General features: G+C 32.3%; 2 protein-coding genes across 2 annotated transcripts; both read left to right on the top strand.

Annotated features, from left to right (window-relative positions):
* Positions 1 to 3,895: 3,895 nt before the first annotated feature.
* LOC9322107 (probable pectinesterase/pectinesterase inhibitor 42) lies at positions 3,896 to 7,523 on the top strand. The gene is made up of 3 exons (XM_002885995.2): positions 3,896 to 5,619; positions 6,087 to 6,351; positions 6,456 to 7,523. Exons 1-3 carry the CDS (start codon positions 4,933 to 4,935, stop codon positions 7,145 to 7,147), a joined length of 1,644 nt encoding a protein of 547 aa, XP_002886041.1. The 5' UTR covers positions 3,896 to 4,932; the 3' UTR covers positions 7,148 to 7,523.
* A 3,069-nt stretch (positions 7,524 to 10,592) lies between these two features.
* LOC9322106 (pectinesterase inhibitor 2) lies at positions 10,593 to 12,134 on the top strand. Its single transcript, XM_002885994.2, has one exon. The coding sequence runs from the start codon at positions 10,593 to 10,595 to the stop codon at positions 11,190 to 11,192; it is 600 nt and encodes a 199-aa protein (XP_002886040.1). The 3' UTR covers positions 11,193 to 12,134.
* The last annotated feature ends 221 nt before the right edge of the window (positions 12,135 to 12,355 follow it).

The following is a 12,355-nucleotide window of genomic DNA, read 5'->3' as shown; positions in this document are numbered from 1 at the left end:
CATACCATATTTAACAAAATATGAAGTCTAACAATAATAATAAAGTGATTAAACTATTTAAATCCAACTAAAACTGTAAAAAAAAAAAACTAATATTGTAGGATATTGAATAAGAATAACTGGAAACAAATTAAAAAATAACTGAACAGTGGATAGTGAATACATTAAAAGTCTAAAATCCTATATTTTATTAAAAACATTAGAAACAAAAGTTAATTCATCAAAGTTTATATTATATTTTATTTTAAAAAAACCAATAAGTCACCAAGAAATATATACATAAAAAAAAACGAAATGATAAAATACAATACAAAAATATGAAGGAAAAAATGTAAATATAAAATTAGATAATCCTATTTTAACATGTAATTAATGTACATGTTAACTATATATATTATGGAAGAGATTTTTCTCTTCTTAATGTCCACATCATTATCCACTTCACCATATTTTTTCGGTCGAACCCACATATCTTGTTTATTAAATCTTAAAAACATTAAGAACATTAAAAACATTAAAAACAAAAGTTAAATCACACACTTTATATATTATCTTTCGGAAAAATCACATTTTTAACACTCAAAGTATCATTGGGTAGCACTTTAAACCTCGAAAGATTTCCACTAACATTATAAACAACCAAAATTATTTTACTAACACTTTAAACCTCCAAACTAGCAATCATGTTTGCACATCTATAAGATATGATGGAATAATTAATTTATGTTGGTTTAATATAAATTTATTTAATTTAATTTAAATTTTAATTAATTTTATTATTAAACCAAAGAGAGAAAGATAGGTTTTTCGGTTTGTGTTCGGTTTCAAATCTATCTAAGTACTAAACAAAACAAAACGGAAGATACAAATAAATCACAAACTTGTGCTTCAAGAAAAGTTACTAACTCATTAAAATCCAAAATACAAACAAATCCTCAAACTCTGACGTTGCAAACTTGTGCTTCAAGAAAAGTTACTAACTCATTAAAATCCAAAATGCTAAAAAATCCCAACTGAAGAAGAAAAAACAAGTTGAATCCTTCCTAAAAGGTCCAAAAGAGAGTAAGAAAAAAAAGACCTAAAACTTGAATCAATGCTTATCATCAGATCTCCTCTAATCAATGCTCAGCAGCATCAATATCTCCCGCTGGTTGAGAAGCACTCTCTCCACTGAACAACCACAGAGAGACAAAACCAGAATTAACGAAACTGCAATATCTCACAAACCAAATTCAGATAAGTAGTGACATGATCCTGATTTTGAGCTCAAATGGTTTGAAATAAGAGAAGGAGAGAGAGAGACCTGTAGGGAGAAATAGATGGAAGATTAGTAGACGAAGATCCCTGCATCCCCGCTGGTTGAGAAGCACTCTCTCCACTGAACAACCACAGAGAGACAAAACCAGAATTAACGAAACTGCAATATCTCACAAACCAAATTCAGATAAGTAGTGACATGATCCTGATTTTGAGCTCAAATGGTTTGAAATAAGAGAAGGAGAGAGAGAGACCTGTAGGGAGAAATAGATGGAAGATTAGTAGACGAAGATCCCTGCATCCCCGCTGGTTGAGAAGCACTCTCTCCACTGAACAACCACAGAGAGACAAAACCAGAATTAACGAAACTGCAATATCTCACAAACCAAATTCAGATAAGTAGTGACATGATCCTGATTTTGAGCTCAAATGGTTTGAAATAAGAGAAGGAGAGAGAGAGACCTGTAGGGAGAAATAGATGGAAGATTAGTAGACGAAGATCCCTGCATCCCCGCTGGTTGAGAAGCACTCTCTCCACTGAACAACCACAGAGAGACAAAACCAGAATTAACGAAACTGCAATATCTCACAAACCAAATTCAGATAAGTAGTGACATGATCCTGATTTTGAGCTCAAATGGTTTGAAATAAGAGAAGGAGAGAGAGAGACCTGTAGGGAGAAATAGATGGAAGATTAGTAGACGAAGATCCCTGCATCCCCGAAGTCTGACCCCTCCCAACAGAAAAATCTATTTTAAACTTGTTGTTCCAGATTTTAAGGCTCTCAGTCTCTTCAATCGTAATAGGATATTTCCCTTTTTCCATATCTACGGAGTAAAAATCGTAAAGGAGACTCTGTGGGTACTTTTTACAACTAAAATCCCCACCTTTCTTTCTGGCACCTGCAACTTCCATAAATCATATCTCTGGATCTATAAAAAGGTAACCATCATTACCAGTGTCCACCCCGTTTGAAGATTTACACCTTATCACTACAGTACCTTCATGTTTTACACAATCCAGCATCACAACTTGGTGCTCACCCATATAATAAGGAGGTTGAGGGCCACTGTAAGGTCCTTTATAAATTCCTGGGTTTTGCCACCCTTCAAAGCAGATTAACGTGGCAGTCACGGGATGGGTTCGCAATCGCTTCAAAGCATCTTTAAGTTGCTTATATCTGTACACATTTTTTATTTTTCCAAACAGTTCTTCACCGCGTTTAAGACTTCTTTCCTGATTGCAATCAAATTCTCCGATCTCCCTCTTTTCAGCTTTGGGGATACCCTTTGAATTCGTTAGATACTTCAGTGCATTATACATGGAATCCTCGTAGCAACTATGACACCTTTTTTGTTTTGTATCATGATCTGTCACAACCTTCTTTTTCTTGTAATTACTTCTATCAACGTGTTGACACACATAAATTTGACTCAGAGGCTCATATCGTTGCATATGACCGTACAACACACAAGTTGCACTTAGAAGATCACAAAACGAGAAGTCCCAGCATAGTGGATGGTCAAACTGGTCTCTAATGTACCCGGCAGCGTTCATATTGCCATTCCTAAAAACTGACTTTGAAGATACTTTGGAGGGAATCCAAAACAGATGAATACGTCCATTACTATCCGTAAGAGTGAAACACTCTTTTCCATTCACTAGAGCAGATCTTTCCCTACTCAAACAAATATTTGCTAAGTCCTCATGGTTAGAGACTATGCTGTTTTTCTGTAACTCTTCTCGCACTGCAACTGGTAGGGTACTCAAAACCACAGACCTTTTAGGGAATACTATAAGACGTCCTTCATCATCATTATCCACTACGTAGTCGGTATCATCGTCCGAGAATTCAGGGTCTTTTAGTTGTGCTGGTGTTGGTTTGGGTTTACTCGGTACAGTCTTCTTTGGTACACTCTTTGGGCGATACAGATTTTGTTGACTACGCTCTTTCCCTTTCTTCTTCTTCTTCGTCATAATGGATAATAAATATTTCAGCTATATTAAGCTAAACGGGGTAAAAGTAAGACAATTCTTCCATCTATATCTTTTATTAGCTGGAAAATTTCAATCATGCTATTTTTAATTCCTTTTTCAGTTTTTCATGTCTACCTTTTTACTTTCACTTCTCACCAATATAATTACACCATAAAAGATATTCAATGTTGATTTAGATTCCTAAGATTTGGATTTTTATTGAACAATTCAAAAATTACACAAAGTAATTTTCTTGGATTTAAAGATCAAATTGCTAGGATCAAATTTCTTCTTTCACAAAAAAAGGATCAAATTTCTTTTTTCTTTTTATTTATTTTGATCTGTATTATAGTGGACAAATCCAAAATAATAATATTTTTTTTGTCAAAATCTACTCTCTCTCTCTCCACCCCATGTCTTAGTACAATCATATATTAAATATAACTTTGGTCTTTATACTATCTTTAGAAAGATAGAAACAAAAGCTATAGAACACAAGAAAAGATAAAAGAGATACATATATTATTATCACTATGATCAAATTAGGTACATAGTTTTCATTCATCAACCGGTTTGTTTTAGTTAATAAATTCATTTCACTTGCATATGCATAATTTTTTTTTTGAACTTTCAAGAAATTTTATTAGTTTATGGGAAAAGATGACCATAACAATCTGTCAAATTGAATGCTCATGAAACGATTACAACCTAATTAAGAATTTTTTGTGGATAATTAAACCTACCATCACAGAATAATAGCTTCAATTCACATTTCAATGAACTGTTTAGATTGATCTCAAAATTAAGTTTTTTCTAACTATTTTTTGTTTATCGATTACATGTATTAGTTTAAGTAAAGGTTAATTAGTTTTTGTATTATAGGTTTAGAACAATGGATTTGTGATGATCAAAGAGAAAAAGACAACAAATGCTAGTAATTGGGACCACATTATAATTACAAACGAACCAAACAAAATCAATTAGTATTCTGAAGTGAAAGCGACTAATTCTATATACCAAATAAATTTTAATTGAAAATAAATAAATAAATAAGTGTGTACATATATATTTTGTTGGTATACTAGAAAGCTTGGTACATCAATCATTATAGCATAGAAAATTTCAATAGCATATATAATTTTTTAATTCATGCATGCATGCAAGTTATAGAAGTGTTGTGGTATAATATTGTTTCGTCTAATTAAATAATTATTCATCTGTAATATGCATTTATACTTATATAAATTATCAATTAGTTTAGTTTATGTTCACATGTTTGTCCTTTTCGGAACTTTTAAAGTTTGGACAAATAGTAACTAAAGATAAATCAAAACAAAGACTTATTGTTGTACCTGCAAAAAAAATTGGGATGAACACAAATTCTAAAGTCAAACTAACAGTGAAGAGTAATTGGTGAGAGCATCAATTAATGAACATACTAACGTATTTGCACCAATCAGTAAATGGCATAAAATCATTTAAATCAGTAAAGGATATCATTTATTTCATATACTCTAAAACTACAAATACAAATATTATAAGAAAACTACGAAGTTAGTAATAATTACAAAATAAAATCTCAAAAATAAAATTTAAGTTTTTTTTGTTTGTTTAAAAGGACCACCATAGCTCCTCTTTCTTCAGTTAACATGATCTAAATTCACTAAAGAGAAAAGAAAGAAAAAAAAACTTTCAATAATGTTGGTTCATGCGAAACTTTCCGCTTTTCTCATTGTGATGATAACGTTTTCACAAGCTAACTCCGATCTAGTCCGCCTTGAAGATGACAACAGCAACGGATTCATAGCGACGGTGATCCGAGTTTGCAAAGGATATGACGACAAAAAATCATGTCAAAACCTTTTGTTGGAGCTCAAGATGGTATCCTCGTCACTTTCGGAGATGAGATGTCGTGATTTATTGATTGCCGTTTTAAAGAACTCTGTGTCGAGGATCAACATTGGTATGCTTGGTGTGAGGGAAGACACGAAACTACTTGAGGAGGTGGAAAGTAAAATGCTTGGTTTGAGGGAGGACACAAATCTATTTGAGGAGATGATGGAGTCGGCAAAAGATAGGATGATCCGTTCAGTGGAGGAACTCTTAGGAGGAGAAAGCCCTAATCTTGGATCTTACGAAAATGTCCACACTTGGATTAGTGGCGTTCTTACTAGCTACATCACATGTACCGACGAAATTGGTGAAGGTGCCTATAAACGTCGGGTTGAGCCAGAGCTTGAGGACCTCATTTCTAGGGCAAGAGTAGCTTTGGCCATTTTCATCTCCATTTCACCGAGAGACGACACCGAACTTAAGTCGGTGGTTTCCAATGGCCCGTCGTGGTTATCCAACGTTGACAAAAAATATCTATATCTTTATCGTGAGGTAATTAAAAAGAACCCTAATATTTTTAAGTTACAATTTGATAATCAACTAATCGTATATTTAAATTCATATCTATAAACTTGTAACCTTTGAAATACACCCATATTTTAGGAAAAACATAAATATATTTACTTTAAATAATAGATATTAATAGCCTCAATAAACTAATCTGATTATGGTAAAAAAGTAAATTATTTTCATTTTATTTTTGGATGTTTGTTCTTATAAAGCTGGTATATTTTCATTAAAAAAAAAAAAGTAATCCTATTTTTTGGTTGTTTAAAAACCAACATGGGCCCATGGAATAACAGCCTAAAACCCAATGTTTCTTTTATTCATCGGGAAAGAGAGTAATCAAGCAACAATGGAGAAACAATTCTTTCTTTCCAATGTCAACAATCGTGAAAAATATTTATCCCTTTTTTATCTACAACTAATAGAATTTCTTCTGTTTTTTCTTAAATCAGACTCTAAAGAAGATTGCCGATGTTGTGGTCGCGAAGGACGGGAGTGGAAGTTACAACACAGTGAATGCGGCCATTGCAGCGGCACCTAAATTCAGCCGAAAGAGATTCGTCATCTATATAAAGACAGGCGTCTATGATGAAATCGTCAACATTGGGAGTACGAAAGCCAATTTAACTCTCATCGGTGACAGTCAAGATTCAACTATCATCACGGGTAATTTAAGCTATAGCTATGGTAAAACGACTTTCTACACTGCAACTGTTGGTAAGAATTTGTGTTATCTTCTTAAATAGTATATAGATTTCTCTTCTTTCTACCAAACTATAACATTTTTAAAGACCCTAATTATAATAAAAATACATTTGAAGCTTCTAATGGTGACGGATTCATCGGAATAGACATGTGCTTTCGAAACACGGTCGGGCCGGCGAAAGGACCAGCTGTTGCCCTCCGTGTGAGTGGTGATATGTCTATCATTCACCGATGTTGTATCGAGGGGTATCAGGATGCGTTGTATTCTCACAAACACCGCCAGTTTTATAGGGAGTGCTTTATTACCGGCACTATAGATTTTATTTGTGGAAATGCTGCGGCGGTCTTCCAATTCTGCCAAATTGTTGCAAGAAAACCTATGAGGGGGCATAGCAATGTGATAACCGCTCAGTCACGCGTAAGTGAGAGCGACAACTCCGGCTTCTCAATTCAGAAATGCAACATCACTGCAAGTTCCGATATAGATCCTCTTAAATCAACCGTGAAGACATTTCTTGGTCGTTCATGGAGGAAATATTCAACAGTTGCAGTTCTACAATCTTTCAACGGTGATTTAGTTGATCATGCAGGGTGGACTCCTTGGCAAGGAGAATTTGGTCTATCAACTCTCTACTACGGAGAATATCAAAACAGAGGTCCAGGAGCTGTGACTAGCAAAAGGGTAAAGTGGACAGGGTTTAGAGTTATTACGGATCCTAAAGAGGCTGCAAAATTCACTGTTACCAAGCTATTACTTGGGGAATTGTGGCTGAAAACAAGTGGAGTTCCGTACGAAAAAGGGCTCTGATGATATTGTTCCTCTTATGTTAATTCACTATGAGTTAATGTACTTAATAAAAGATATTATCTGCCAATTTCTCTATTACTCGTCCATTATCTATACTATTAATTGAGAAAGAGGACCAGCAAAATGTCATGCCTTTTGAGCTACATTTAGTTTTCGTTGGCTTGTAGAGTGTAAAGAAAAAAGGAAAAAAAATTAGGAGTAAAATCGCACATTAACATCACCATTTGAGCCGACCCAAGCCGTGAGAGAAACCGACCCGTCAAACACGCGCGAATGTTTGAAAAATGCATTTGGGTCGGTTGAAGATTACGCGCGGATCTTTGAAAAATGCATTTGGGTTGGTTGAATTTTCGATCCGATTACACAGTGTGGATATTATTTAAATTTTAATGCAATCTTCTTTAATTACCTACTATATTGATTATAATTGGGTTAATAGGAGTATATTTCGTTGACTAAATCGAAACTAACATTCCATATATATTTTTATCGGATTTATTGGAGCATATTCCAATATCAAAAACAATATAATTAGTGAATTTTCCATACTAAACGGATTAATAGTATAACTATACCAAAACTAGGTGAAATCTACAATTATCTCAATTAAATTTGGATAAGATATTATTTAAATCAAAAAGATATTCTAAAGTTCTTTTCTATCAAACCTAAACAACAGCCGACTAAACATCTCTATAAAATTATCTAAAAAAAAAAATTTATAAATAATTAGTGAAGAAAGAAAACTCACATTACCTCATCTTCTAGAAAATCAATTGGCTTCCGTGCTTACTGAAGCCTTTTGAATCAAGATGCATAACCAAGTGAATCTACAGTACACATGAAAGCGAAGGCGATCAAATGATTATTCCTCTGATCATATGTGCCAATATAAGAGTGTGGGAGGTAAATAACATTTTCAATTTTTTAAAAGGTCAGTAAGAGTCCTATAGAAGATTTGGCGTAGATATGAATACTAATTTCTGAATATTGATGCAGATATCCAGAAACATTTGCACTGCCTTCGAGTATTCGTAAGTCATTATTAACCATCCATTTCAGTGGTTTGAGGAATTTAAAACTGTGTAAGCATTTTCAAAAATAAACCAAGTTTTTAGTCAACTATGATAAATTAAACGTGTTTCTAATTTATCTTTTTTTTTTATTGACAATTATTGTGTAACTAAGGTTGTGATGTCTGACAGACATGCTATGTAGATGATCACTCAATATGCATCAATACTCCTAGATCGTTAATTTGTGAGCTATGTCAAGGCATACAAAATATTCTTCTTATAATGATTTAAGTGTTGTGTTTCTTATGATTAAGTGAGAAATAATGAGATTCACAAGTCATTTTACTAACTATTTTTAACCAAAGAGAAAAAAGGGATAAAATCTACTCCTAAATGTGTTGTTTCTTTGATATTTAAGTTTCTCTTGGCAAGTTCCTTTGTTTTGTATGATTTTTTTTTTATCTTCTCTATTGCCTTTGAGTTGTTTTAATTTGGATATCATTGTTATGCTTACTAAATAGTGTCTAATTCTCGGTTTAAAGAGTGAAAGATCTATGTTACCAGTTGGAAATAATTTTAAAATGCTTACAAAACAAAAATCTTAGATAAAAAAATTATAATGATAAGAACAGGTAAAAGTCAATCCCAAATGATTTCATATCTTAAGTATGTAATTTTGTAAAAGTAAAGAAAACAATCACCTGGTGCTTTTGTTGTTGAGAAGACGACTCCAAAGACTGAAAACGAATAGCTCAGAATACTAAGACAGTGAAGTCTAAAAAGCACCATATTGTTCTCTGTAATACCGAGAGCCCAAGAGCTCCGACAAGATGGGAAAAATAGTAATTGATGAGTCATGAACCGAACTAGATACTACTTCATATGTATCTTGAGAAAATTTACCTCTGTAAAAAAATGAAAGATAATTTGAAATCGCTTACTTCGAATTTGAATCAAATCAACAAAAAAAAAAAAACTGATCTAACTGTGATATGTGATGTCTTCGATCGAACCGGACTGGACCTTCAATGCAGCTACCAAATCAACAAGTAGACAAATCATTAATGAAACAACTTTGAGTTTTGCATGAACTTCAATCAGAATCGTCGTATTTCGTAAACAAGGAGAAGACTCCCAAAAACCCAAAGCACATCTTCTTAGGAAAATTCATGTTTCAGTTTAAATTACTTGAGTTAGCTATACTTACTTGGAGTTATCTCCCAAATATATTACTTTAATGCGTATAATTTAATTTAGTTATTTTTTTAAATTTTAAGTAAAATTAGAAAAAAATATTTGAATAGATAACCGTAACTAACCGAAATTTTATCAAGTTCGGTTTGGTTCGTTTTTTTTTCTTCCAAAACAACCAAAATAAACTAAATCTAACCAAAATAAACTAAATCGATACATGGAAGGGTTTTATTGCAGTTAACTTTTCAGATTGTGGTTTGACCTGCATTTATTCGACATGGAGGTTTGTCTTGCAAAAAGAAGTTACATGGAGGGCTCTTTTGCAGAAAACCCTTATGTTTTCAAACGGATTTATCGAGTGCTACATCATCGCTACACGGGAGGACTATATTGCGAGTGAGTTTTGAGATTGTGGGATTGACTTGCATAATTAAGATTTAGAGGGTAAATTTGCTGAAAATCCATTAAATTATATATTATCAAGTCTTATATATATTCACGTTAATTTTTAAAAAATAATAATTATATAACTTTACTTTCCAATATTAATATTATTTTGTTATCAGTAAAAAAAATTATTTGAATAATTATATATGGTTTTTAATCATTAGTCATGTTTAAAATTTTTATACTTTTTGGTGTTTTTATACTTTTGTATAATCATATATTAAATTTATTATGGTTTATTTTGGTTTAGTCGCTATTGTACCCGCTGATCAACCAGTCGTAATTCCCCCATAAACGTACTTGTTTTCAACTGTTAAACCAGTCAGTCAAAACACTAAATAATGCTTGAAAGCGCAACCGTCCGCTTCCGCAAACTCCCACAACCGCAACCGCAACCGCTGCGTTTAAACTAGTCAAGCCCTATATCGAAACTACCAAAAAGAAAAACTCTTCTATAATATAGAAAATTAATGGGATAATAACAAGTTTATATCTTAGTAAAATGGTAACAACAAATACCAATATACCATGTGCTACATATTTCAAATCTAAAGGAAATAAAATTATCTAATGTGTTGTCATAGTGCTGGTCAAATCAAAATCAAATTATTTTCTTACTAAAAAACATGGTCAAATTATCAAAAAAGCAAATATTGAACAGTTTGACATATTGCTAATAAATTCAATCATTTTATTATGGATAAATCTGTTAGCATTCAACTATAGAGATATTTTTCAGCCAATATAAATCTCACATATAAGTTCCAAACACACATAAAATAAGAAAAATGGTGACATACGCCGATAATAAAATTTCACCGGCTTGTTTATTGGTTTTACTTCTTTTTGTTGTCCCATCTTATGCAATGTTTAGTACGATGGTTACAGAAGATGAGATCCACACCATATGCACCAAAGAGGATATCAATTCTTCATTTTGTTTTGAGGTTCTGAAAGCAAATCCCAAAATTGCTAGATTAGATTTTTCTGGTCTTGCCAAATTTTTGCTCAATTATCAGGCTCAAAATATTTCGGATACGCTGAAACAATTTAAATTATCAGGAGGCTACACGCCGGATATTGATTCATATATCTTCTGCGATACTCAATATCGCTTATGCAAAGAATTATATGAAAATGCTCTTGACAATCGTGAATCTGCCCTCAAATATTTGGCTGCCAAAGATTATGACGGCTTAAACACTATGGTCAGCGGAACGTTGACAGATATGTTTACGTGTACTGATGATTTGTCAACAATGAAGCCAGTACCACAATTTTTTATGACGAAAAGTAATGTTATTAAAGACTTGTCTAACATTATCTTAGTGATTGTCGAATGTTTCCTACGAAAAGAAAAAATATTATGTCCTTCTCGAGATCTATAATCATAAGAAATATTTAGTATGGTTGTTGTCATTATCCTTAAAAAGTAATAAAGACATTAAAAGTTCTTGACATTTAAATTGGCATGTTCGCTATTCATTCATGTTTGAATTCATCCACACCATGTTATTTTTTACAATTTAGTAAAACAACTTGTGTAAATTATTGTTTCAGATCTTTCCATTTTAAGCGTGTAAGTAGGATTATTGTTATGTGATAAAGTTTTGAAGGTGTGAAATTGAAAGTTCGACTAATTAGTCAACAAAGCATTTATGCTTTGTATAGAGAACTCCCGTCAACAGGATTTCTTGGTCACCGTGTTTGTTGCTTATTCATCTTCGCTTTAAGGGATTCAGTTTCATCGTCACAAAAGTGAGACCTCTGCAATTCGATCAACATTCTATCGCTAATATCTCATAGTTGCATCAGCCTTCACTAAGCATTTTTCCATTGTTTAAAATGATGAAAATTATATTTTGAAAGAAATCACGACAATCGACGCTCCGAGGCGCATAATTTTTGTATCTTGTGTGATTGACGTTTTTGATCAACAAATGTTTTAAGACGTGAGCTCTCAAAATTTTCTAGTTTATCGATTTCTATCTAACATTCTAATGATTGAGCACAGAAGTGTCAAGAATATTCATTTGGTCATAAACGCTCAAACCTGAATCTTACCTAATTAATAAACATCGTTTTGAGATTTGATTAATTTTTGGCATGAGAATTTAGATGTTAACTATTTAATTAAATGGAAAACAAATAAAATGACACCAAAACATTTCAAATATATATCAAATATTGTATGTAATCTTCTCAAGCAAAGTTTTTATTAATCCGATATTTAGAAATAAAACTTTAAGAAAAAAATGAATAAAACGTGCGGCGTAGCGCGAGTATTCACGTAGTTATTCTAAAGGTTTATGAAAAAGTCTCTGGAATTAAATAACTAAATAATTGTGTTGGGTTTTCATTTGAAAGTTATGAACTCCTACTAGTACTAACATCATGAAATTTGCAACAAATAAAAAATACTTATAAAGTTTTCTGATATTTTTTTTAATTAGGATTTTTTTTTCCAAAAATACAAAAAAACGACTATAGAAATGAGAAATGTTGGGGTAAATTAAACAGTAGGAGGAAGAGTTATATATCCCATAATACA

The sequence above is a fragment of the Arabidopsis lyrata genome (assembly GCF_000004255.2).
Source record: "Arabidopsis lyrata subsp. lyrata unplaced genomic scaffold ARALYscaffold_3, whole genome shotgun sequence".
In the NCBI taxonomy this organism is placed as follows: Eukaryota; Viridiplantae; Streptophyta; class Magnoliopsida; order Brassicales; family Brassicaceae; genus Arabidopsis; species Arabidopsis lyrata.
Note: the sequence above shows the minus strand (reverse complement) of the source record. Positions and strands in the feature narration are given on the sequence as shown.